Source organism: Erithacus rubecula, assembly GCF_903797595.1.
Source record: "Erithacus rubecula genome assembly, chromosome: 2".
Taxonomy (NCBI): domain Eukaryota; kingdom Metazoa; phylum Chordata; class Aves; order Passeriformes; family Muscicapidae; genus Erithacus; species Erithacus rubecula.
In genome coordinates, this window is record NC_136685.1 from 738,543 (window position 1) to 759,982 (window position 21,440).

At 48.1% G+C, this 21,440-nt stretch overlaps 2 protein-coding genes across 2 annotated transcripts in view; one reads left to right on the forward strand and one right to left on the reverse strand.

Annotated features, from left to right (window-relative positions):
- The window catches only part of OST4 (oligosaccharyltransferase complex subunit 4, non-catalytic), a 220,721-nt gene that overhangs the window by 104,244 nt on the left and 95,037 nt on the right, over positions 1-21,440 (reverse strand). The window lies entirely within an intron of this gene.
- DTNB (dystrobrevin beta) overlaps positions 1-21,440 on the forward strand; it is a gene marked incomplete at its 3' end in the record, with an annotated part of 83,331 nt that overhangs the window by 47,116 nt on the left and 14,775 nt on the right. The window contains exons 11-13 of the mRNA XM_079298277.1: positions 5,359-5,458; positions 13,033-13,085; positions 16,914-17,001. Of these exons, the coding sequence (XP_079154403.1) occupies positions 5,359-5,458; positions 13,033-13,085; positions 16,914-17,001 (241 nt within the window). The remainder of the gene's footprint in view (positions 1-5,358; positions 5,459-13,032; positions 13,086-16,913; positions 17,002-21,440) is intronic.

A 21,440-nucleotide genomic window follows, 5' to 3' on the forward strand; every position in this document is an offset into this window, starting at 1 on the left:
TCTAGTCTCCTCAGGGATTGATTTTCCTCAGTTTTCATCTGTAAAATCCCAATTACCTGTTTATAGTCTGAGGTTTGTGATTGTTCTTCAACTTCTCTTTAATTTGTTTCTGACCACATGAACAGAATCACTTTCAAGTGTTCTTAAAATTACTACAGGCCCTGTAAAATTCACATTGAAATTTGCCATTCATGCTGCCAAAAGCCCCTCAGTTTGCAGTTTTGCAGAGGACAGAGATCAATCCCGAGTCTGCTGCCCAGGCACATGGAACAGGCAGGTAGAGGCACTGTCAGATCCCAACACGTTTGAAAATGTTTCCCTTTGGCAAAAAATTTAGGCTGCTATTTTTGGATTAGACGTTTTTAACCTACATTGTTGGTGGATTAGAAGTTGTTTGTGATTTTCTGTGTCTCCTTTGTGGGGATGGCTTTGGACTGGTTTGTTCCTCAGTGGTATCAGGAAAAGCAGCTCATGGAGGCACGTGGGAGCTCAGAACTGAGCTGGGCACAGCCCAGGTGAGCCCAGGTGTGCCCAGGTGAGCAAGATGCCAGTGGCCCCTGGGCTGTGCCAGCTCTGGGGTGGCAGCAGGGCCAGGGCAGTGCCTGTCCCCTGTGCTGGCACTGCTGGGGCACCTCCAGTGCTGGGGCAGCTCTGGGCCCCTCCTGACAGGAGAGCCCTGGAGGGGCTGCAGCGTGTCCAGGGAAGGGAACGGAGCTGGGGAAGGGGCTGAGCCCCAGCAGAGGCTGAGGGAGCTGGAAAGGGGCTCAGCCTGGAGAAAAGGAGCCTCAGGGGCACCTTGTGGCTCTGCACAACTCCCTGCCAGGAGGGGACAGCCAGGGGGGGTCGGGCTGTGCTGCCAGGGAACAGGGACAGGACAAGGGAAATGGGCTCAGGCTGGGCCAGGGCAGGCTCAGCTTGGACAGCAGCAGGAATTTCTCCATGGAAAGGGTGCTCAGGCCTTGGCAGGGGCTGCCCAGGGAGCTTTGGGGTGCCCATCCCTGGGGGTGCATGTGGCACTCAGGGCTCTGGGCTGGGGACAAGCTGGGATCAGACACAGGATGGGCTGGGAGAGATTTTCCAGCCTCAGTGATCCTGGGATTGTCCAGGGAAGCAGAGACACATTTCTCACTCCCTGGCCCCTGCTGAACAAGGTGCAGGGCTTGGTGCTTTCCCACTGTTGAACAGAGCAGGGATGAATCTGCCATGTCCCCATGTCCCCATGTATCCCCATGTCCCCACCAGCCCCCCAGGATTCCCACTGCAGGAGCTCTGGCTGCTGTTTTTAACCAACCCCTGACTTTTCCTCACGAGTGCTCTGCCAGGTGTGGGTGCTTGGGGTGGCACAGAGGCAGAGCAGGGGTGGGCAGTGCCCTCCTGGAGCCACCCCCAGCCCTCATTCCAGCTGCACCCCAGCCATCCCCAGGGAATATCCCAACCCCAGCACAGCCTGGGGTCGTGGCTGGAGCCAGAGCTTCTGCAGGAGGGGCTGAAGGAGCACTGGGGGCTGCAGGGGCTTTGCCACCTGCTCCTCTGCCTTCCAGGGACACCAGGAACACGTTTCCCTCCTCAAGTTGGTTCCATTTGCAGAATTAATTAGCTGGCACAGCCTGGGAATTCAGGTTACCCTGATTTTGGGGGAGGGGTTTGTCCCTGGCTCAGAAAAGAAACTGAGGGAGTCCCAGCAGCCCAGAGCTGCTCTGTGCTGGACTTTAAACAGACTTTTTATTGACAGGAGGAATAACAGGTAACACATTCCCCTTTTACTGGTGTTTTTGGGGGGATTTTATGGGGGGTCTCAGAGGTGATGTCTGAGCTCAAGGCTGGCCCTTGAGGCCCTCAAGGGAGAGCTCAGGCATTCCTGGGTGCCCTGTGCTGCCTGGCAGGGGTGGCTTTCCCTGGAATGCAGCTCCAGGAGGTGCTGGGGCTGCTCCCCAGGACAGGTTCCTGCCAGCCCTCAGCTTTCTGTGGGTCTGTGCTGCCATGGATCATTGTCCCTGGGGCACATCCCTTGTCCCAGGTGAGGTCCAGCAATTTCCCTTGGATGAATCTGTGGCATTTTAAATGCCCCAGTTCCAGAGCAGAGTCTGTGGCTGCTGTTCCATGTGTGGCTGCTCCTTTCCACAGGGTGTGGGTGCTGCCTGCAGCTCCCAGGGCTGGCACAGCTGGCACAGCTGGCACAGCTGGATCCCTGTGGTCTCTGCCCCTGCTGCTGGTTCCACTCTGCCTCTCATTCCTCAGCTGGGGCAGCTCTGCCTCCCTGGTTTGGGTGGGAAGGGTCCCCAATTCCCCCCCCCAGTGCCATGGTGACACCTCCCACTGCTCCCAGTGTCCAGCCTGGCCTTGGGCACTGCCAGGGATCCAGGGGCAGCCACAGCTGCTCTGGGCACCCTGTGCCAGCCCTGCCCACCCTGCCAGGGAACAATTCCTGCCCAGGATCCCACCCATGGGAGCCATTCCCTGGGTCCCTTCAGTTTGGGTTGGTGATCAGGGAATTCAGGCTGGCTCCAGAGGGGCCCCAGCCCTGCAGCAGCTCCTGTGTCCTGTTAGAAATGCAGTGTGCAGCAGTTTCAGAGTGGCTGCAGCACTCCAGTTCAGCTGCTCCCTTTGTGCCCTTCACTCTCAGCATTTCCTGATGTGGGAAGTGGAGTGAGAGAGTAGAAAATAAAGGAAGACTTGAAATTCTCTGTCAGAGGGGAGGAGGTGATTTCTTATTTCTCAATCCCAGCTCCTGCCCAGGCCTGGCTGTGGGATTTCCTGTACAGATGCTGCTTGGCAGCTTCCCCCTCATGTTTTTGGGCAGAAGAGCTCAAAACACCCACACTGCTGTTCCTGCAGCTATTCCAAGTTCATGGATTGGCTCCTCACAGATATTTGACCTCAGCCCCAAATACAACAGAGATCAGAAGATCTCTTTGAATTACAACCTGTGCCAAGTGGAAAATGCCATAAGAAAATCAGGTGTTTTGTAAAAGAGCTTTAAAGATTCAGGCTGGGAGCCCTTCTGGGCATTGCTGCACTTCCCTCATTCAGCTCCTGTTCTCTGGGTTTCCTTCTGCCTCTGCTTGTTCACTGTGGCTTGGTTTGATTGGAAATAAATCCAATTTATGTGGAGGTTGCCATCAAAGCACCACATAATTGGCTGCTAAAGAGGAGGTTTGGGATTACAGCTCTGTCAGTGAAAAGAATGTTTTCCCAGCTCTCAGTCCTTCCTCTGCCTGTTCCCTGATCCATCCCTGCTTTGCTGCCTCCCTCTGGAGCTGTGGCTCCTGAAAGGGGCTGGGAGCCAAGCCACAGAGCCCCCCCAGTCCCCAAAATCTGCTCAGGGGTTCCAGATCACCCCAGGGATGTTCTCCAGCCCCCTGTGCAGTCATTTTATCTGAGAGCCTAGGAATCAGGGAATACCCTGGAGGGAATTTTCCAGAGGGATCCTCACTCCAGTGGGGACCCCAAAATCCCCCCTGGAGCAGGGATGGGACCCACAGGGATCCTCATTTCAGTGAGCACCCCAAAATCCCCCCTGGGTACCCCTGGAGCAGCTCCTGCTAAACTCTTTGCCCTGGATGAATCCAGTCTGTGCCCTTAGTTTGTTCATTTTGGGTGCAGGGCTGTTCCCCCCCAGTTCTCCCCTCTCTGGTGTGAATGTTTCTGTTCTTTATCAGCTGTTGCATTTTTCAGTCAGCTTTTGCTCTCCCTTCCTCAGGAGCAGGGTACTGATCCTTATCCTGGGAGCTCTGGAGGAGGGACAGGCAGCAGGAGATGTTATTTAGATTAGAATAATAAACACAGAGCTGCAGGTAGGGGTTTGTTATGTAAAAACCCCACACAAAAGCAGCAGTTCCTTCATTTCCACCTCTGTGCTTTAGGAGGATGAGGGCTCAGCCAGCACAAAGCAGGGAGAGAACATCCCTCTGTCCATTCCCTCTGTCCATCCTCCCTCTGTCCATTCCCTCTGTCCATCCCCCTCTGTCCATTCCCCTCTGTCCATTCTCCTTTCAGGATATTTGGGATTCCTAGTTGGGTTATCAAGCCTCAAAAATCCTTCCTCAATTGCTCCATCCAGAATATTTTTCATTATTAATATTACTTTAAATAGTCAATAACTTCATTTAGATATTTGGGGTGTGCCCAGGTTATTTTTCCATGGCTTTCAGGTGTGTCCCAGGGCTATCCTGCTCCTGTCCCTTTGGGAGCAGAGGTTTTGGGGAGTGGGAGGAGGTGCAGGGCCCAGGCTCACACTGATCCCTCTGCTCCACCCCATGAATAATTCACTTTTTACCCTCCTGGTCCCCTGAGCCAGGCAGATCTTTTCAAAAGATATTCCCCAAAAATGGATCAGTGGCCTCAGGAAATGCCCAGACCTGGCAGAGACTTTGTTTATTCCACCAGAATGTGGAACCACAGATTTCTTCAGATGGAAAAAACCTCAAGGTCAAGGATCTCTGATCTTCATCCTGGAATCTTTTAACCAGATTGGGATTAACCAGATTGCTGGGCTGGCCCTTTGGCTTTGTCCCTGTTGATGGCTGAGCTGGGGACACTGGTGGGGACAGAGCCATCAGGAGCAGTGGAAATGTCCAATAATGGAATTAATTCATTGTTATGATAGCTGTTTGGTTTTTATAAATTCATTTTTGATAATTAAGTTGAAATTGTGTGTTTTAAGATATTTTAATTTTAAACATATGCTATAATAGGTACTATATAGTTTATATTAATTAGTATTAATATTATAATTCTAGGATGTAGTGGTGTGTTTAAAATTCTAGTTGTGGTTGGTGACTGTTTAAAGAGTGCATTTTATTAGTGATGACTCGTGGTTTAGTTTTTGTATCATTTTGTGGGGTGTTTTTGTGTTATGATAGATAGTAACTAGAGTTTTTGGTTTTGGGTTTTCTGCTCTCTCACACCATCCCTGTTGGTGCTGGGTTATTTTTCTGCTCTCTCACACCATCCCTGGGTTATTTTTCTGCTCTCTCCCAGGATCCCTGTTGGTTCTGGGTTATTTTTCTGCTCTCTCACACCATTCCTGGGTTATTTTTCTGCTCTCTCCCAGAATCCCTGTTGGTCCTGGGTTATTTTTCTGCTCTCTCACACCATCCCTGTTGGTCCTGGGTTATTTTTCTGCTCTCTCACACCATCCCTGTTGGTTCTGGGTTATTTTTCTGCTCTCTCACACCATCCCTGTTGGTTCTGGGTTATTTTTCTGCTCTCTCCCAGAATCCCTGTGTGCTCTGGGTTATTTTTCTGCTCTCTCACACCATTCCTGTTGGTTCTGGGTTATTTTTCTGCTCTCTCCCAGGATCCCTGTGTGCTCTGGGTTATTTTTCTGCTCTCTCACACCATCCCTGTCTCTTGCAGCCCCCCCAGACCTGTGAGTAACATGAATGAGGCCATGGTGACCCACGTGTCCTCTGGAGCACCCACCCCAACCAAAAGGTACAGGGGGCTCCTGCTGGGGGTGATTCCTGGGCAAGGGATGGGATTCTCTGTGTTTCAACTCTCCTGGGGGAGGATCCCCAGCAGGAATTGCTGAGTTCTCTCCACAGGGAGGTTTTTATTTACTGGGATGATGTGACACGTGACTGAGGAAATACCTGGGGAGTTTTTAACTGGAATTGAACTGGAATTGATTTCCTGAGCTGGGAGAGGCTGGTTCTGTGTCCCAGGCTTCTCCTGCCAGGGTGATCCCCTCAGGGTGGCCCCACTCCTGGGAGCTGGGTTTGGGACTGCATTTCATGTGTCATCAGGGTGTGCATTAGGTGTGCAGGTGAGCAGATGGATGGTGATTTCCACTTTCCTGTGCTGAGGAATGAATCCAGAGGGAGCAGCGAGGTGCAGGCTATGCTTGGCAGAGCTGGGGATGAGTAAATGAATATTCCTGCAGGGAAGGGATAAACAAACACTCCTGCAGGGAGTGAGGACTGGGCTGGCCCTTTCAGGGGCCAGGGGTGCTCCAGAGCAAGGCAGAGCCACTTTTCCAGCAGCTCCAAGGGTCTGAAATCCATGGACAAAACCAGTGACATCCATGGCCTCAAACTGCCTGCACTGAAATTCCCCCCAGATCTGCCTGTAAATCCTTCCTTGGATCCCTGCAGTGCCTCTGGGGAGCCCTGGGGCTCTCAGGATGCTCCTGGACAAGGAGTCAGGGAACCTTCCAGCTGGGACAGACAGTCCCTGCCAGCCTGGGCTGTGTTTGGGGTGATCCAGCAGGAATTTCCCCATGGAAAGGGAGCTCAGGCCTTGGCAGGGGAGGTTTGGAGTGCCCATCCCTGGGGGTGTGTTATGGGTTGATGGAGTGACAGAGATTGACACAGGAGTGACACAGAGTGACGCAGGAGTGACGCAGGAGTGACATAGATTGACACAGGAGTGACAGAGATTGACACAGAGTGACGCAGGAGTGATGCAGGAGTGACACAGAGTGACACAGGATTGACACAGGAGTGACATAGATTGACACAGGAGTGACATAGATTGACACAGGAGTGACAGAGATTGACACAGAGTGACACAGATTGACACAGAGTGACACAGGATTGACACAGGAGTGACAGATTGACACAGGAGTTACACAGATTGACACAGAGTGACACAGCAGTGACACAGCGTAACACAGAGTGACACAGGAGTGACACAGATTGACACACAGTGACACAGAGTGACACAGAGTAACACAGAGTGACACAGTGACACACAGTGACACAGCAGTGACACACAGTGACACAGGAGTGACACAGGAGTGACACAGAGTGACACAGATTGACACAGCAGTGACACAGAGTGACACAGTGACACAGAGTGACACAGGAGTGACACAGGAGTGACACAGAGTGACACAGATTGACACACAGTGACACAGAGTGACACAGTGACACAGATTGACACAGAGTGACGCAGAGTGACACAGGAGTGACACAGGAGTGACACAGAGTGACACAGATTGACTCACAGTGACACAGAGTGACACAGTGACACAGATTGACACAGTGTGACACAGGAGTGACACAGAGTGACAGTGACACAGAGTGACATAGAGTGACACAGGAATGACACAGAGTGACGCAGTGACACAGATTGACACAGAGTGACACAGTGACACAGAGTGACGCAGTGACAGATTGACACAGGAGTGACACAGAGTGACACAGGAGTGACACAGGAGTGACACAGAGTGACACAGATTGACTCACAGTGACACAGAGTGACACAGTGACACAGATTGACACAGTGTGACACAGGAGTGACACAGAGTGACAGTGACACAGAGTGACATAGAGTGACACAGGAATGACACAGAGTGACGCAGTGACACATATTGACACAGAGTGACGCAGTGACACAGATTGACACAGAGTGACACAGAGTGACACAGAGTGACGCAGTGACAGATTGACACAGGAGTGACACAGAGTGACACAGGAGTGACACACAGTGACACAGAGTGACACAGGAGTGACACAGAGTGACACAGTGACACACAGTGACACAGGAGTGACACAGAGTGACACAGAGTGACACAGGAGTGACACAGGAGTGACACAGATTGACACAGAGTGACACAGTGACACACAGTGACACAGAGTGACCATCCCTGGCTCCTGCCCAGCTGCAGGAGGCTCCTGTGCCCCTCAGCAGTTTTTGGGTGGTGTTTCCCAGTGTGGAGCAGCACTGGCTGCAGCCTGGGTGCCCTTTGGGCTCCTCCATCCCTCCTGCACTGCTGGGTGCAGCAATCCCCCTGCATCCTCCTCCCAGCCTGGAAAACTGGGGACACAGAGGGTGAGGGAGGCGGGGAAATGCCAGGGGGGTGTCCTGCTCCCTCAGCTCTGCCTGATGTGTGTTTTCCCAGGATTTATTGCAGCTCCTCCTGCCCAGGGCAGTCCCTGGAGCAGGGGGTGGCTCAAATGAAGGGGTTCATTCAATTGCTGTGCTGGAGCCTCTGGCACATCCTGGCCCCTGGAGCTGCAGGGGCTGGGGGCTGCATTCCACTGCTCTCAGTGCCCACTTCCCCTGGCTTCTGCTGGAAAGCCAGGTTTGGTCCTGAACTTACAAAATATTTATTCCTGAAGTTATACAGTATTTATTCCTGAAGTTATACAGTATTTATTCCTGAAGCTGTGCAGTATTTATTCCTGAAGTTATATAGTATTTGCTCCTGAAGTTATACTGTATTTGTTCCTGAAGTCATACAGTATTTGCTCCTGAAGTTATACAGTATTTATTCCTGAAGTTGTACAGTATTTGTTCCTGAGGTTATGCAGTATTTGCTCCTGAAGTTGTACAGTATTTATTCCTGAAGTTATACAGTATTTATTCCTGAAGTTATACAGTATTTATTCCTGAAGTTTTACAGTATTTGTTCCTGAAGTTGTACAGTATTTTCTGTGCTGTAAGAACTGATGGATGCAAACATGGAAATTGTGGTTTCCCCTGTGTGGGGACACTGCCCTGGAGAACCAGGGTTCCTCCTTTGTGCTGTGAGACCCCAGTTCCCACTGGACACCACTCCAGCAGGATTTGCTTTCCTCCCCAAAACAGGGAGCAAATGTGGATCCATTTATTTGAAGTTTTGGGAGGAGGAGTAACTGGACACCTCCATGGGAATTTGCTGGGAATGGGAGCTGCTGCTGCCAGTACCAGGCACTGCTGGGAGAGCTGGGGGGGCTCAGGGGAGAGGAGAAGGGTCCAGGGAGAGCTCAGAGCCCCTGGCAGGGCCTGAAGGGGCTGCAGGAGAGCTCAGAGGGACTGGGGACAAGGCAGGGAGGGACAGGACCCAGGGAATGGCTCCCATGGGTGGGATCCTGGGCAGGAATTGTTCCCTGGCAGGGTGGGCAGGGCTGGCACAGGGTGCCCAGAGCAGCTGTGGCTGTCCCTGGATCCCTGGCAGTGCCCAAGGCCAGGCTGGACACTGGGCTGGAGCAATGGGACAGTGGGAGGTGATTTGGGGTGAAAGGGGTGATTTTGAAGGCCCTCCTGAGCCAAACCAGCCCATAATTCTCTGATATTTTTGGAGGCACTGAGGGCTGGGTACCAGATGCTCCAGCTCACAATAATTTAATGTGACTCTGATTTCCCTTCCCCAGCCCATAGCTGCAGCTGCTGCCCCTGGTTGCTGATGGGATTTTAACCATCCCTGCCAATGAGCTGGAGCAGGGAAGGTCTGGGAGTCCAACACCCCAAATTCAGTTTCCAGCTTATTCCAGTGCTCAGCAGGGTGTTCAGTGCCCCTCCTGGCCCGGGGGCTCCACATGGATAATGAGAATTCCTCTTTTTTCACAAGCTCTGCCCCCAACGTGTCTCTGCACATCACTCAGGAGAAAAACAAAAAAATAGTTTTGTTCCATTTCCTGAGCTCCTGCTGCAGGGAGCTGCCATCAGGAGAGCACAGAAACAGTTAATTATTGCTTATTTAGCTGTGGTTGTGCATTAGCTCTGACAAATGTTCCTTGCAGTCAGTCTCTGTTCATGGGAATATCCCAAAGTGCAGCAGCTTTATTTGTGTGAGTCCTCAAACCAAACAAAATCCCTCAAATGCTGGATTTGTGAGAGAGTGAGCCCTCACCTGCCAGATCACAGAATCACACAATCACTGAAAATTACTGAATCAGAGAAGCACAGAACAATACAATCACAGAATTACAGAATCAGAGAAGCACAGAATCAGAGAATCCAAAAATTAAAAAATCAGAGAATCCCAAAATTACAGAATCAGAGAAGCACAGAATCATACAGTCACAGAATTACAGAATCAGAGAATCCCAAAAATTTCGGAATCAGAGAAGCACAGAATCAGAAAATCAGAGAATCACAGAATTATAGAATCACAGAATCACAGAATCAGAGAATCATACAATCACAGAATCCTGCAATTACAGAATCAGAAAATTAGAAAATTACAGAATCAGAGAATCACAGAATCAGAAAATCAGAGAATCACAGAATTATAGAATCACAGAATCAGAGAACCAGAAAATCATAGAATCACAGAATCATAAAATCACAGAATCATAAAATTAGAAAATCAGAGAAGCACAGAATCAGAAAATCACAGAATTACAGAATCAGAAAATCCCAAAATCATAGAATGATAAAATCACAGAATTACAGAATCACAGAATCAGGAAATTAGAAAATCACAGAATCAGAGAATCACAAAATCACAGAATCAGAAAATCAGAGAATCACAGAATCATAAAATCACAGAATCATACAATCACAGAATCATACAATCACAGAATTACAGAATCAGAGAATCATACAATCACAGAATCCTGCAATTACAGAATCAGAAAATTATAGAATCAGAGAATCACAAAATCACAGAATCACAAAATCACACAATCACAGAATTACACAATCACAGAATCAGAAAATTAGAAAATCACAGAATTACAGCATCAAAAAATGAGAAAATCACAGAATCCCAAAATCCCAGAATCACACACACAGAGAATCAAGGAATCACAGAATGACAGAATCAGAGAATCCCAAAATCCCAAAATCCCAGAATCAGGGAATCCCAAAATCCCAGAATCACAGAATGACAGAATCAGAGAATCCCAAAATCCCAGAATCAGAGAACCCCAAAATCCCAGAATCAGGGAATCCCAAAATTCCAAAATCAGTGAATCCCAAAATCCCAGAATCAGAGAATCCCAAAATCCCAGAATTCACAGAATGATCAGGTTGGAGGAGACCTCCAAGGTCATGAAACCCAATGCAAACCCTGTTCCTGTTCCTTTTCTTGGGTTTTGTTTGTTTTTTTATTATTTTTATTGCTTTTGCTGGTTTGATTGGTTTTTGTTATTTTTGTGGTTTTTCGGCGGTTTTGCTTTTTTTTTGTTATTTTTGTTGGTTTTTTGTTGGTTTTGCTGTTTTTATTTTTGCTGGTTTTATTGTTTCTGTTGGGTTTTATTGTTGTTGTTATTTTTATTATTTTTATTGTTTATATTGTTTTTATTGTTTTTATTGTTTCTGTTGTTTTTGGTTTTTTTATTGATTTTGTTATTTTTGTGGGGTTTTGTTGGTTTTGTTGTTTTCATTGGTCTTGTTCTTGTTTTTATTGTTTTATTGGTTATGTTGGTTTTATTGTTTTCATTTGCTTTGTTATTTTTGCTGGTTTTGTTGTTCTTGTTGTTTTTATTGGGTTTTTTATGGTTCCTGTTCTTTTTATTGATTTAATTTTTGTAGTTTTCATTGCTTCTGTTTTTTTGTGGGGTTTTGTTGGCTTTGTTGTCCTTACTGTTTTTATTGGGCTTTTTGATGTTTTTATTGGGTTTTTGGGTTTTGTTGTTTTTATTGGGGTTTTTGTTGTTTTTCTGTTTTTATTGTTTATGTTGTTTTTTTATTAGTTTATTTTTGTTATTGTTTTTATTGTTCTGCTGGTTTTATTGCTTTGATTTTTTTATTGGGTTTTTTATTGTTTTTATTGCTTTTTATTGATTAGATTGTTTTTATTGTTTATGTTAATTTTGCTCTTTTTATTGTTTGTATTGTTTCTGTTGCTTTTATTGGTTTTGCTGTTTATATGATTTTTGTTGATTTTGCTGTTTTTATTGTTGTTTTTATCATTTGTGTTAGCTTTTAAAATTGTTTTTGTTGTTGTTTTTATTGTTTTGTTTGTACTATTGTTGTCATTGTTTTTATTGTTTTATTGTTTTTTACTGTTGTAGTACTTTATTATTTTTATCGTTTCTGTTCTTTTTATTGTTTTTATCGTTTCTGTTGTTGTTTTTATTGTTTCTACTGTTGTTGTTGTTTTTATTCTTTTTCCCTTTCCTCTTGTTTTTGTTGTTTTTACATTGTTGCTTTTATTGTTTTACTGTTCCTGTTGTTTTTATTATTTTTACAGTTGTTTCTCTGTTTTTTACCGTTCCTGCTGTTTTTATTATTTTTTCTGTTATTGTTTTTTACCATTCCTGTTGTGTTTTTGCTGTTTTTACATTGATGTTTTTCTGTTTATACATTGTTGTTTTTCTGTTTTTACAGTTTCCTGTTGTTTATATTATTTTTCTGTCATTGTTTTTTTCTGTTTTTACCGTTCCTGTTTTTTTTATTATTTTTCCTGTTATTGTTTTTACCGTTCCTGTGTTTTTTCTGTTTTTACATTATTATTTTTCTGGTTTTACCATTCCTGTTGTGTTTTTGCTGTTTTTACATTGTTATTTTGCTGGTTTTACATTATTATTTTCTGGTTTTACCGTTCCTGTTGTGTTTTTCTGATTTTACATTATTATTTTTCAGTTTTTACCGTTCCTGTGTTTTTGCTGTTTTTACATTATTATTTTTCTGTTTTTACTGTTCCTGTTGTTTTTATTATTTTTTCTGTTGTTGTTTTTCTGTTTTTACCGTTCCTGTTGTTTTTTACTGTTTTTACATTATTATTTTTCTGTTTTTACCGTTCCTGTTGTTTTTATTATTTTTCCTGTTATTGTTTTTACCGTTCCTGTTGTTTTTATTGTTTTTCCTGTTACTGTTTTTTACCGTTCCTGTGTTTTTTCTGTTTTTACATGATTATTTTCAGTTTTCACCGTTCCTGTTGTTTTTGCTGTATTTACATTGTTATTTTTCTGTTTTTGCATGATTATTTTCAGTTTTCACCGTTCCTGTTGTGTTTTTCTGTTTTTACATGATTATTTTCAGTTTTCACCGTTCCTGTTGTGTTTTTTCTGGTTTTACATGATTATTTTCAGTTTTTACCGTTCCTGTTGTGTTTTTGCTGTTTTTACATGATTATTTTCAGTTTTCACCGTTCCTGTTGTTTTTGCTGTATTTACATTGTTATTTTTCTGGTTTTACATTGTTATTTTCAGTTTTCACCGTTCCTGTTGTTTTTGTTGTATTTACATTGTTATTTTTCTGGTTTTGCATGATTATTTTCAGTTTTCACCGTTCCTGTTGTGTTTTTCTCTTTTTACATGATTATTTTCAGTTTTCACCGTCCCTGTTGTGTTTTTTCTGGTTTTACATGATTATTTTCAGTTTTCACCGTCCCCGTGTTTCGCTCCCCGCAGGTGCCCCGGCCCCTCCCAGCAGGAGGAGCACGCCCTGATCCGAACCTGCGCCGAGCGGCTGCGGAGCGGGGCCGGGTCAGTGCCCGGGGGACAGGGGAGGGACACGGGACAGGGCAGGGACAGTGGGGACAGGACAGGGACACTGGGGAAAGGGCAGGGACACTGGGACAGCAAAGGGGCAGTGGGGACAGCAAAGGGACAGTGGGGACAGCGCAGGGACAGTGGGACAGCAAAGGGACAGTGTGGACAGCACAGGGACAGTGGGACAGCAAAGGGACAGTGGGACAGCAAAGGGACACTGGGGACAGGGCAGGGACACTGGGACAGGGCAGGGGTCAGTGGGGACAGCAAAGGGACAGTGGGGACAGCACAGGGACAGTGGGGACAGCGCAGGGACAGTGGGACAGCAAAGGGACAGTGGGGACAGCGCAGGGACAGTGGGACAGCAAAGGGACATGGGGACAGGGCAGGGACACTGGGGACAGGGCTGGGACACTGGGGACAGGACAGGGACACTGGGGACAGCAAAGGGACACTGGGACAGCGCAGGGACAGTGGGACAGCAAAGGGACATGGGGACAGCAAAGGGACACTGGGGACAGGGCAGGGACACTGGGACAGGGCAGGGGACACTGGGACAGCACAGGGACACTGGGGACAGGGGAGGGACATTGGGGACAGGGCAGGACACTGGGGACAGGGCAGGGACACTGGGGACTGGACAGGGACACTGGGGACAGGACAGGGGTCAGTGGGACAGGACAGGGGTCCCTGGGCCGTGGGGTCCCTCCCAGCACAGCCCCCTCCCCAGGCCCAAGGTTCTCTCCTTCCCTCCTGTCTGTGACCAGCTGCAGTCTCAGCTCCCCCTGAGTTCCTGCCCAGCCCATCCTGCAGCTCATCCCTGCTCTCCCTCCTCCTGTCCCTGCTCTCCTGCTCTGCAGCACAGGTGTGAGACAACAAAGGCAGGAGCTTTTCTTTGAGATGGAGAATGCAAACCCCCCCTACCCTCCAAATTATTATTGTGAAATTAAGGGCTCTCAGGCAAAGATTTGGGAATAGGAATAACAGTTCTTTGCTAGGAAAATTAAAATAGAAATACAGTATTACAAAGGACAATCCCAAAACACTGCCAGAGTCAGAATCCAAGCTGGCACAGTCAGTCAGTCAGGGTGGTGGCACAGTCCCATTCCATGGTGCTGCATCCTCCTGCAGGGGCAGATGTGGCTCAGCTGGAGCAGTGCTCCTGGAGAAGGGGCAGTTTCCTCTGAAGCTCCAGGGATGATGTGGAAGGGTCTGGCTTTCCTCTGGAATCCAGTGGAAAGAAAGTCCCTTGGTGTCCAAAAATCTCAGTTTTTGTCTGGGTAGGAAAGGCTTGGCTCCTGCCCTGGCTGGAGCATCTCCCAGTGGGATGATGGAATTTTATCAGCCATGCCCTGGGACTCAGTGGCCATGAACAGGTGATATCTCCTGGAGGGAGGATGGGCTGTGGGAAGATAAAGATGATTGCTCAGTTGGTTTTTAACAATGGCCCATTAACAGGAGATATCTCCCACAGGGATAAGAATCGCTGCCACACCCAGTTTTTAACAATGGCCCATTAACAGGTGATACCTCCTGGGTGAAGGGTGGGTCATGGCAAAGGTAAAGATGACTGCCCCAGCTGGTTTTTAACACCTGAGCCATGAACAGGAGATATCTGCTGGAGGGAGGATGGGCTGTGGGAAGGTAAAGATGATTGTCCAGCTGGTTTAAAGATGGCCCATGAGCAGATAATGGGTGAGATGAGGGTCACTGCCCCAGCAGGAGCTCAGAGCCCAAACCTTCCACAAGGCTTTAACCCAAGGGATGCCATCAGCCCTGGTGGGAAGGGACACTTGGAGAGGGACACTCAGGGGAACAGGAGGTTTTTTGGGAGCTGCTGCAGCAGTGCAGGCCCAGCCTGGCTGGAGCAGTGATGGCACTGACAGGTTGGGATTGACATAAGCAGAGGATGGTGGCATTGACAGGATTTACAGAAAATGGTGCCTTTAACCTGATTTACAGAGGATGGTGGCATTGACAGGATTTACAGAAAATGGTGCCTTTAACCTGATTTACAGAGGATGGTGGCATTGACAGGATTTACGGGGAATGGTGTCCTGCCACACCCAGGCTGCTCTCCCTGCCCACCCTGGGCCTGTCCCCTCTGCTGTCTCTGCTGCTCCTGTCTCACCCCTCTCTGTCCCTCTGTCACCTCAGGGGCTGTCACTGGCTCTGCTGATTGTTTGGGATGGTTTTTCACACATTTCCAAGGGCTGCAGTCCTGGCTGCTTTGGCACCAGCTCCTGCCATGGCAGGGACGTGTCCCACTGTCCAGGGTGTCCCCAGCCCCTCCAGCTTGGCCCCAGCAGCTGTGTCACCCCTGTCCCCCTATCCCAAACCCCAGCCCAACCCCCAGCCCATCCTGGCTGTAAGTCAGGCTTTGCAGAGTGCCCCTAAATCCCTGTTTTAGTGCACTAAATCCCTGTTGGGGGTGTTGGGGTTCAGAGGGCTCTGCCCAGCTCCCCATGGAAATCATCCTGAATTCCCACACAGAGCTTCCCTCCTCCCCTGGCCCTGGCTGGGGTAACCAGCAGGGTTTGCACAAAAATGCCTCAAACAAATTAAATCTGGGCCCAAAGCAAATGATTTCCCTCCATCCCAGCTGGAATCTGTGATCCTGTGGAGCAGCTGCTGGGAGGGAAGCTGGGGTGGGGTCCCTGCTCTGGAAGGAGCAGGAAGGGAATGGTGTGGGTATGGCCAGCAGGGCTCTGTGCCCTGGCACCACCCTGGGGTGCTCCTGAGACCCAGGCTGCCTCTGGTTTGGTTCTGTGAGCCCAGGCTGGCTCTGGTTTGGTTCTGCAGTGTCCTGGACAGTCCTGGCCTGACTCTGGTTTATTTTTTCAGTGTCCTGCCCTGATCCTGTTTATTTTTTCAGTGTCCTGAGCACACTCTGGTTTAGTTTTGCAAGTGTCCAGGCTGACCCTGTTTGCTTTGCAGTGTGCTGGACAGCCCAGGCCTGACTAGTTTGTTTTTGTAGTGTCCTGAGCACACTCTGGTTTAGTTTTTCAGTGTCCTGAGCACCCTCTGGTTTGTTTTTGCAGTGTACAGGCCTGACTCTGTTTGTTTTCCAGTGTGCTGGACACCCCAGGCTGACCCTGTTTGTTTATTTTGCAGTGTCCAGGCTGACTCTATTTATTTTTTCAGTGTCCTGGACAGTCCAGGCTGACTGTAGTTTATTTTTGCAGTGTGCTGGACAGCCCAGGCTGACTCTGGTTTAGTTTTGCAGTGCCCAGGCTGACTCTGGTTTGTTTTTGCAGTGTTTTGCCCTTACTCTGGTTTGTTTTCCAGTGTGCTGGACAGCCTGGGCTGACTGTAGTTTATTTTTCAGTGTGCTGGACAGCCCAGGCTGACTCTGGTTTGTTTTTGCAGTGTCCTGAGCACACTCTGGTTTATTTTTGCAATGTGCTGGACAGCCCAGGCTGACTCTGGTTTAGTTTTGCAGTGTCCTGAGCACACTCTGATTTAGTTTTACAGTGTTTTGCCCTGACTCTGTTCATATTTCAGTGTGCTGGACAGCCCAGGCTGACCCTGTTTGTTGATTTTGCAGTGTCCAGGCTGACCCTGTTTGTTGATTTTTCAGTGTTTTGCCCTGACTCTGTTCATTTCTCAGTGTGCTGGACAGCCCAGGCTGACACTGTTTGTTGATTTTGCAGTGTCCAGGCTGACCCTGTTTGTTGATTTTTCAGTGTTTTGCCCTGACTCTGTTCATTTCTCAGTGTGCTGGACAGCCCAGGCTGACACTGTTTGTTGATTTTGCAGTGTCCAGGCTGACCCTGTTTGTTGATTTTTCAGTGTTTTGCCCTGACTCTGTTCATTTCTCAGTGTGCTGGACAGCCCGGGCCGGCTGGACGAGGAGCACCGGCTGATCGCTCGCTACGCTGCTCGGCTGGCAGCTGAGGCTGGAAATGCTGTGAGTGATGGGAGGGGAGGGAGTGAGGGAGGGATGGGAGTGATGGAATGAGGCTGGGAGTGATGGGAGAGAGGCTGGGAGTGATGCAGTGAGTGAGTGATGCAGTGAGTGAGTGATGCAGTGAGTGAGTGATGCAGGGAGTGATGCAGTGAGTGATGCAGTGAGTAAGTGATGCAGTGAGTGATGCAGTGAGTAAGTGATGCAGTGAGTGGGTGATGCAGTGAGTGATGCAGTGAGTGATGCAGTGAGTGAGTGATGCAGTGAGTGGGTGATGCAGTGAGTGATGCAGTGAGTAAGTGATGCAGTGAGTGGGTGATGCAGTGAGTGATGCAGTGAGTGATGCAGTGAGTGGGTGATGCAGTGAGTGAGTGATGCAGTGAGTGATGCAGTGAGTAAGTGATGCAGTGAGTGGGTGATGCAGTGAGTGAGTGATGCAGTGAGTGAGTGATGCAGGGAGTGAGTGATGCAGGGAGTGATGCAGTGAGTGAGTGATGCTCTCAGTGATGCAATGAGTGAGTGATGCTCTCAGTGATGCAGTGAGTGATGCTCTCAGTGATGCAGTGAGTGATGCTCTCAGTGATGCAGTGAGTGATGCAGTGAGTGAGTGATGCAGTGAGTGATGCAGTGAGTGATGCTCTCAGTGATGCAGTGAGTGAGTGATGCTGTGAGTGATGCAGTGAGTGATGCAGTGAGTGATGCAGTGAGTGAGTGATGCAGTGAGTGAGTGATGCAGTGAGTGGGTGATGCTGTGAGTGATGCAGTGAGTGGGTGATGCAGTGAGTGAGTGATGCAGTGAGTGAGTGATGCAGGGAGTGATGCAGTGAGTGAGTGATGCTCTCAGTGATGCAGTGAGTGATGCAGTGAGTGATGCAGTCAGTGATGCAGTGAGTGAGTGATGCAGTGAGTGAGTGATGCAGGGAGTGATGCAGTGAGTGATGCAGTGAGTAAGTGATGCAGTGAGTGGGTGATGCAGTGAGTGATGCAGTGAGTGATGCAGTGAGTGAGTGATGCAGTGAGTGGGTGATGCAGTGAGTGATGCAGTGAGTGATGCAGTGAGTGAGTGATGCAGTGAGTGGGTGATGCAGTGAGTGATGCAGTGAGTAAGTGATGCAGTGAGTGGGTGATGCAGTGAGTGATGCAGTGAGTGAGTGATGCAGTGAGTGGGTGATGCAGTGAGTGAGTGATGCAGTGAGTGAGTGATGCTCTCAGTGATGCAGTGAGTGAGTGATGCTCTCAGTGATGCAGTGAGTGATGCTCTCAGTGATGCAGTGAGTGATGCTCTCAGTGATGCAGTGAGTGATGCAGTGAGTGATGCAGTGAGTGATGCTCTCAGTGATGCAGTGAGTGAGTGATGCAGTGAGTGAGTGCTGTGAGTGATGCAGTGAGTGATGCAGTGAGTGATGCAGTGAGTGAGTGATGCAGTGAGTGATGCAGTGAGTGAGTGATGCAGTGAGTGAGTGCTGTGAGTGATGCAGTGAGTGATGCAGTGAGTGATGCAGTGAGTGAGTGATGCAGTGAGTGAGTGATGCAGGGAGTGAGTGCTGTGAGTGATGCAGTGAGTGATGCAGTGAGTGAGTGATGCAGTGAGTGAGTGATGCAGTGAGTGAGTGATGCAGGGAGTGATGCAGTGAGTGAGTGATGCAGTCAGTGATGCAGTCAGTGATGCAGTCAGTGATGCAGTGAGTGAGTGATGCAGTGAGTGAGTGATGCAGTGAGTGAGTGATGCAGTGAGTGATGCAGTGAGTGATGCAGTCAGTGAGTGATGCAGTCAGTGAGTGATGCAGTCAGTGAGTGATGCAGTCAGTGAGTGATGCAGTGAGTGATGCAGTGGGTGATGCAGTCAGTCAGTGATGCAGTGAGTGAGTGATGCAGTGAGTGAGTGATGCAGTGAGTGAGTGATGCAGTGAGTGAGTGATGCAGTGAGTGATGCAGTGAGTGATGCAGTGGGTGATGCAGTCACTCAGTGATGCAGTGAGTGCTGCTCTCAGTGATGCTCTCAGTGATGCTCTCAGTGATTCTCCACTGCAGCTGCTCCCCCTCTGCCACAGGCAGGTTCAATGCTCCACACACAATTTCATCTTCAGACTCAGTTTATTAATTCTTACCCATGTTACAGTCACCTCTGCAGCACTTGCAGCTAACAGGTTAAAAATTGAGGTGGATCTCTTGTTACAAAGTCTTTTAAACTTAAACTGTCCAAGTAAGAACCAACACCTCAATGATTTTACTTTTGGCCCAATAACCAAACATCTATGACCCTCAGTGTGGCATTTTCCATCCAATTAAAAAAGTGTCACCCAGAGCCATGAAGAAGAAGGTGGAGAAGGACAAAACCTCTGGCCCAAAACCTCCTTCTTGCTTTCTGTATATTGCTGTATTCCAAAACCCCAAATTCTAACTTTTCCACCATGTGATATCACACACTTCTATTTAAACTACACACCCATAAACTCAATTCTATCTCAATTTTGGGAGGCTTCTCCACAGCCTCAGGTCAGAGACAGTGTTCCCCTGGGGTCAGAGAGCCCAAAATTCTCAATTTCCAGTGTTCCCCTGGGGGCAGAGAGCCCAAAATTCTCAATTTCCAGTGTTCCCCTGGGGGCAGAGAGCCCAAAATTCTCAATTTCCAGGGTTCCCAGATGTGACCCTGTCCCTGCCACAGGCTCTGGGGGCACCTCGAGGGGCTGGGATCCCAAAGCTGCACAAAATCCCAAATCTGTGTTGGTGCAGGATGAGTCAGGGCAGTGGGGGAACAGGAGATAAATCCTGCAGGGGGATAAATGTGCAGGTACCTGAGGAAAGCAAACCATGGGCAGCTGTGGGTGGGTTATTCCAGGGGGAAGCCTGGCAGGGGGAAAGGTGGGGTTGGGTTTGCAGTTTACAGGAGAAAATAAACACAAACATGTTTCCAGCTGGTAAAAAACCAACTCTGCCCTGACAGAAAGTGGCTACAGGAGCACAACAAGAGTTTTCTGGAATTCCAGGAATGTTTGCAGTCTAGGATGTGGGATCTCTGATTTGGATGGAGCTCACACAATAAGAATTTTCTGGAGTTCCAGGGATGTTTGCAGTCTAGGATGTAGGATCCCTGTCCTGGCTGGAGCTCAATAAGAATTTTCTGGAGTTCCAGGGAATATTTGCAATCTAGGATGTGGGATCCCTGATTTGGCTGGAACTCAATAAGAATTTTCTGGAATTCCAGGGAATATTTGCAGTCTAGGATGTGGGATTCCTGATTTGGTTGGAGCTTACACAATAAGAGTTTTCTGGAATTCCAGGGATGTTTGCAGGATAGGATGTGAGATCCCTGATTTGGCTGGAGCTCAATAAGAGTTTTCTGGAATTCCAGGGATGTTTTCAGGCCAGGATCTGAATTTCCCCTGGGGTGTGAATTTGCCCTGGCAGAGGCTGTGGGCACATTCCTGTGTCAAACCAGCACAGCTCTGGTGCTGCTGTGGGGTGGCACATCCAGAGCCACTCTGTGCTCCAGGGACACTGAAATTCTCAGGGGACACAGTGCCAGGTTGGGATGGAAAAGGAGGAAATATCCATGTGCTGCTGTCAAATCCAAGCTGGGGCAGCAAGTGCTGGGTCCCAGTCCCACTGGAAGGTGCTGGAAGGACCCTTAGTCATGGCTGGGAATGAAATCTTCATTCCACAGGGTCCAGAAAGGAGCTGGCTGCTGGAACCACCCATCCTCAGGCTCTGCTGGGGAGCTGGTGCTCCATCCACAGCCAGGATATTTTATTTTTTTACTTGTTTAATCTTGGGCAGAGTTTGCGAGCTGGAGCTCCATCCACAGCCAGGATATTTCATTTTTTTACTTGTTTAATCCTGGGCAGATTTTGGGAGCTGGAGCTCCATCCACAGCCAGGATATTTCATTTTTTTCCTTGTTTAACCTTGGGCAGAGTTTGGGAGAGACAGAGAGGATTGGTGTGATTGATTGATTGATTGATGGGTTGGTGTGATTTGTCTGATTGATTGGTGTGATTTGATTGGTGTGATTGATTGATTGGTGTGATTGATTGGTGTGATTTGTGTGATTGATTGGTGTGATTTGTGTGGTTTGTGTGATTTTTGTGGTTTGTCTGATTTCCGTGATTTGGTGTGATGTGATCTCTGATTTGTGTGATTTGATTTGTGTGATTTGGTGTGATTCTTGTGATTTTGTGTGATTTGTGTGATTGATTTTGGTGATCTAATTTGTGTGATTTGATCTCTGATTTGTGTGATTTGATTGGTGTCATTGATTTTGGTGATCTGATTTCTGTGATTTGTGTCATTGATCTCTGTGATTTGTCTCATTGATCTCTGTGTTTTGTGTGATTGGATTTGTCTCATTGATTTTGGTGATCTGTGTGATTTGATTTGTCTCATTGATTTCTGTGATTTTTCTCATTGATTTCTGTGATTTGTGTGATTTATGTAATTGATTTC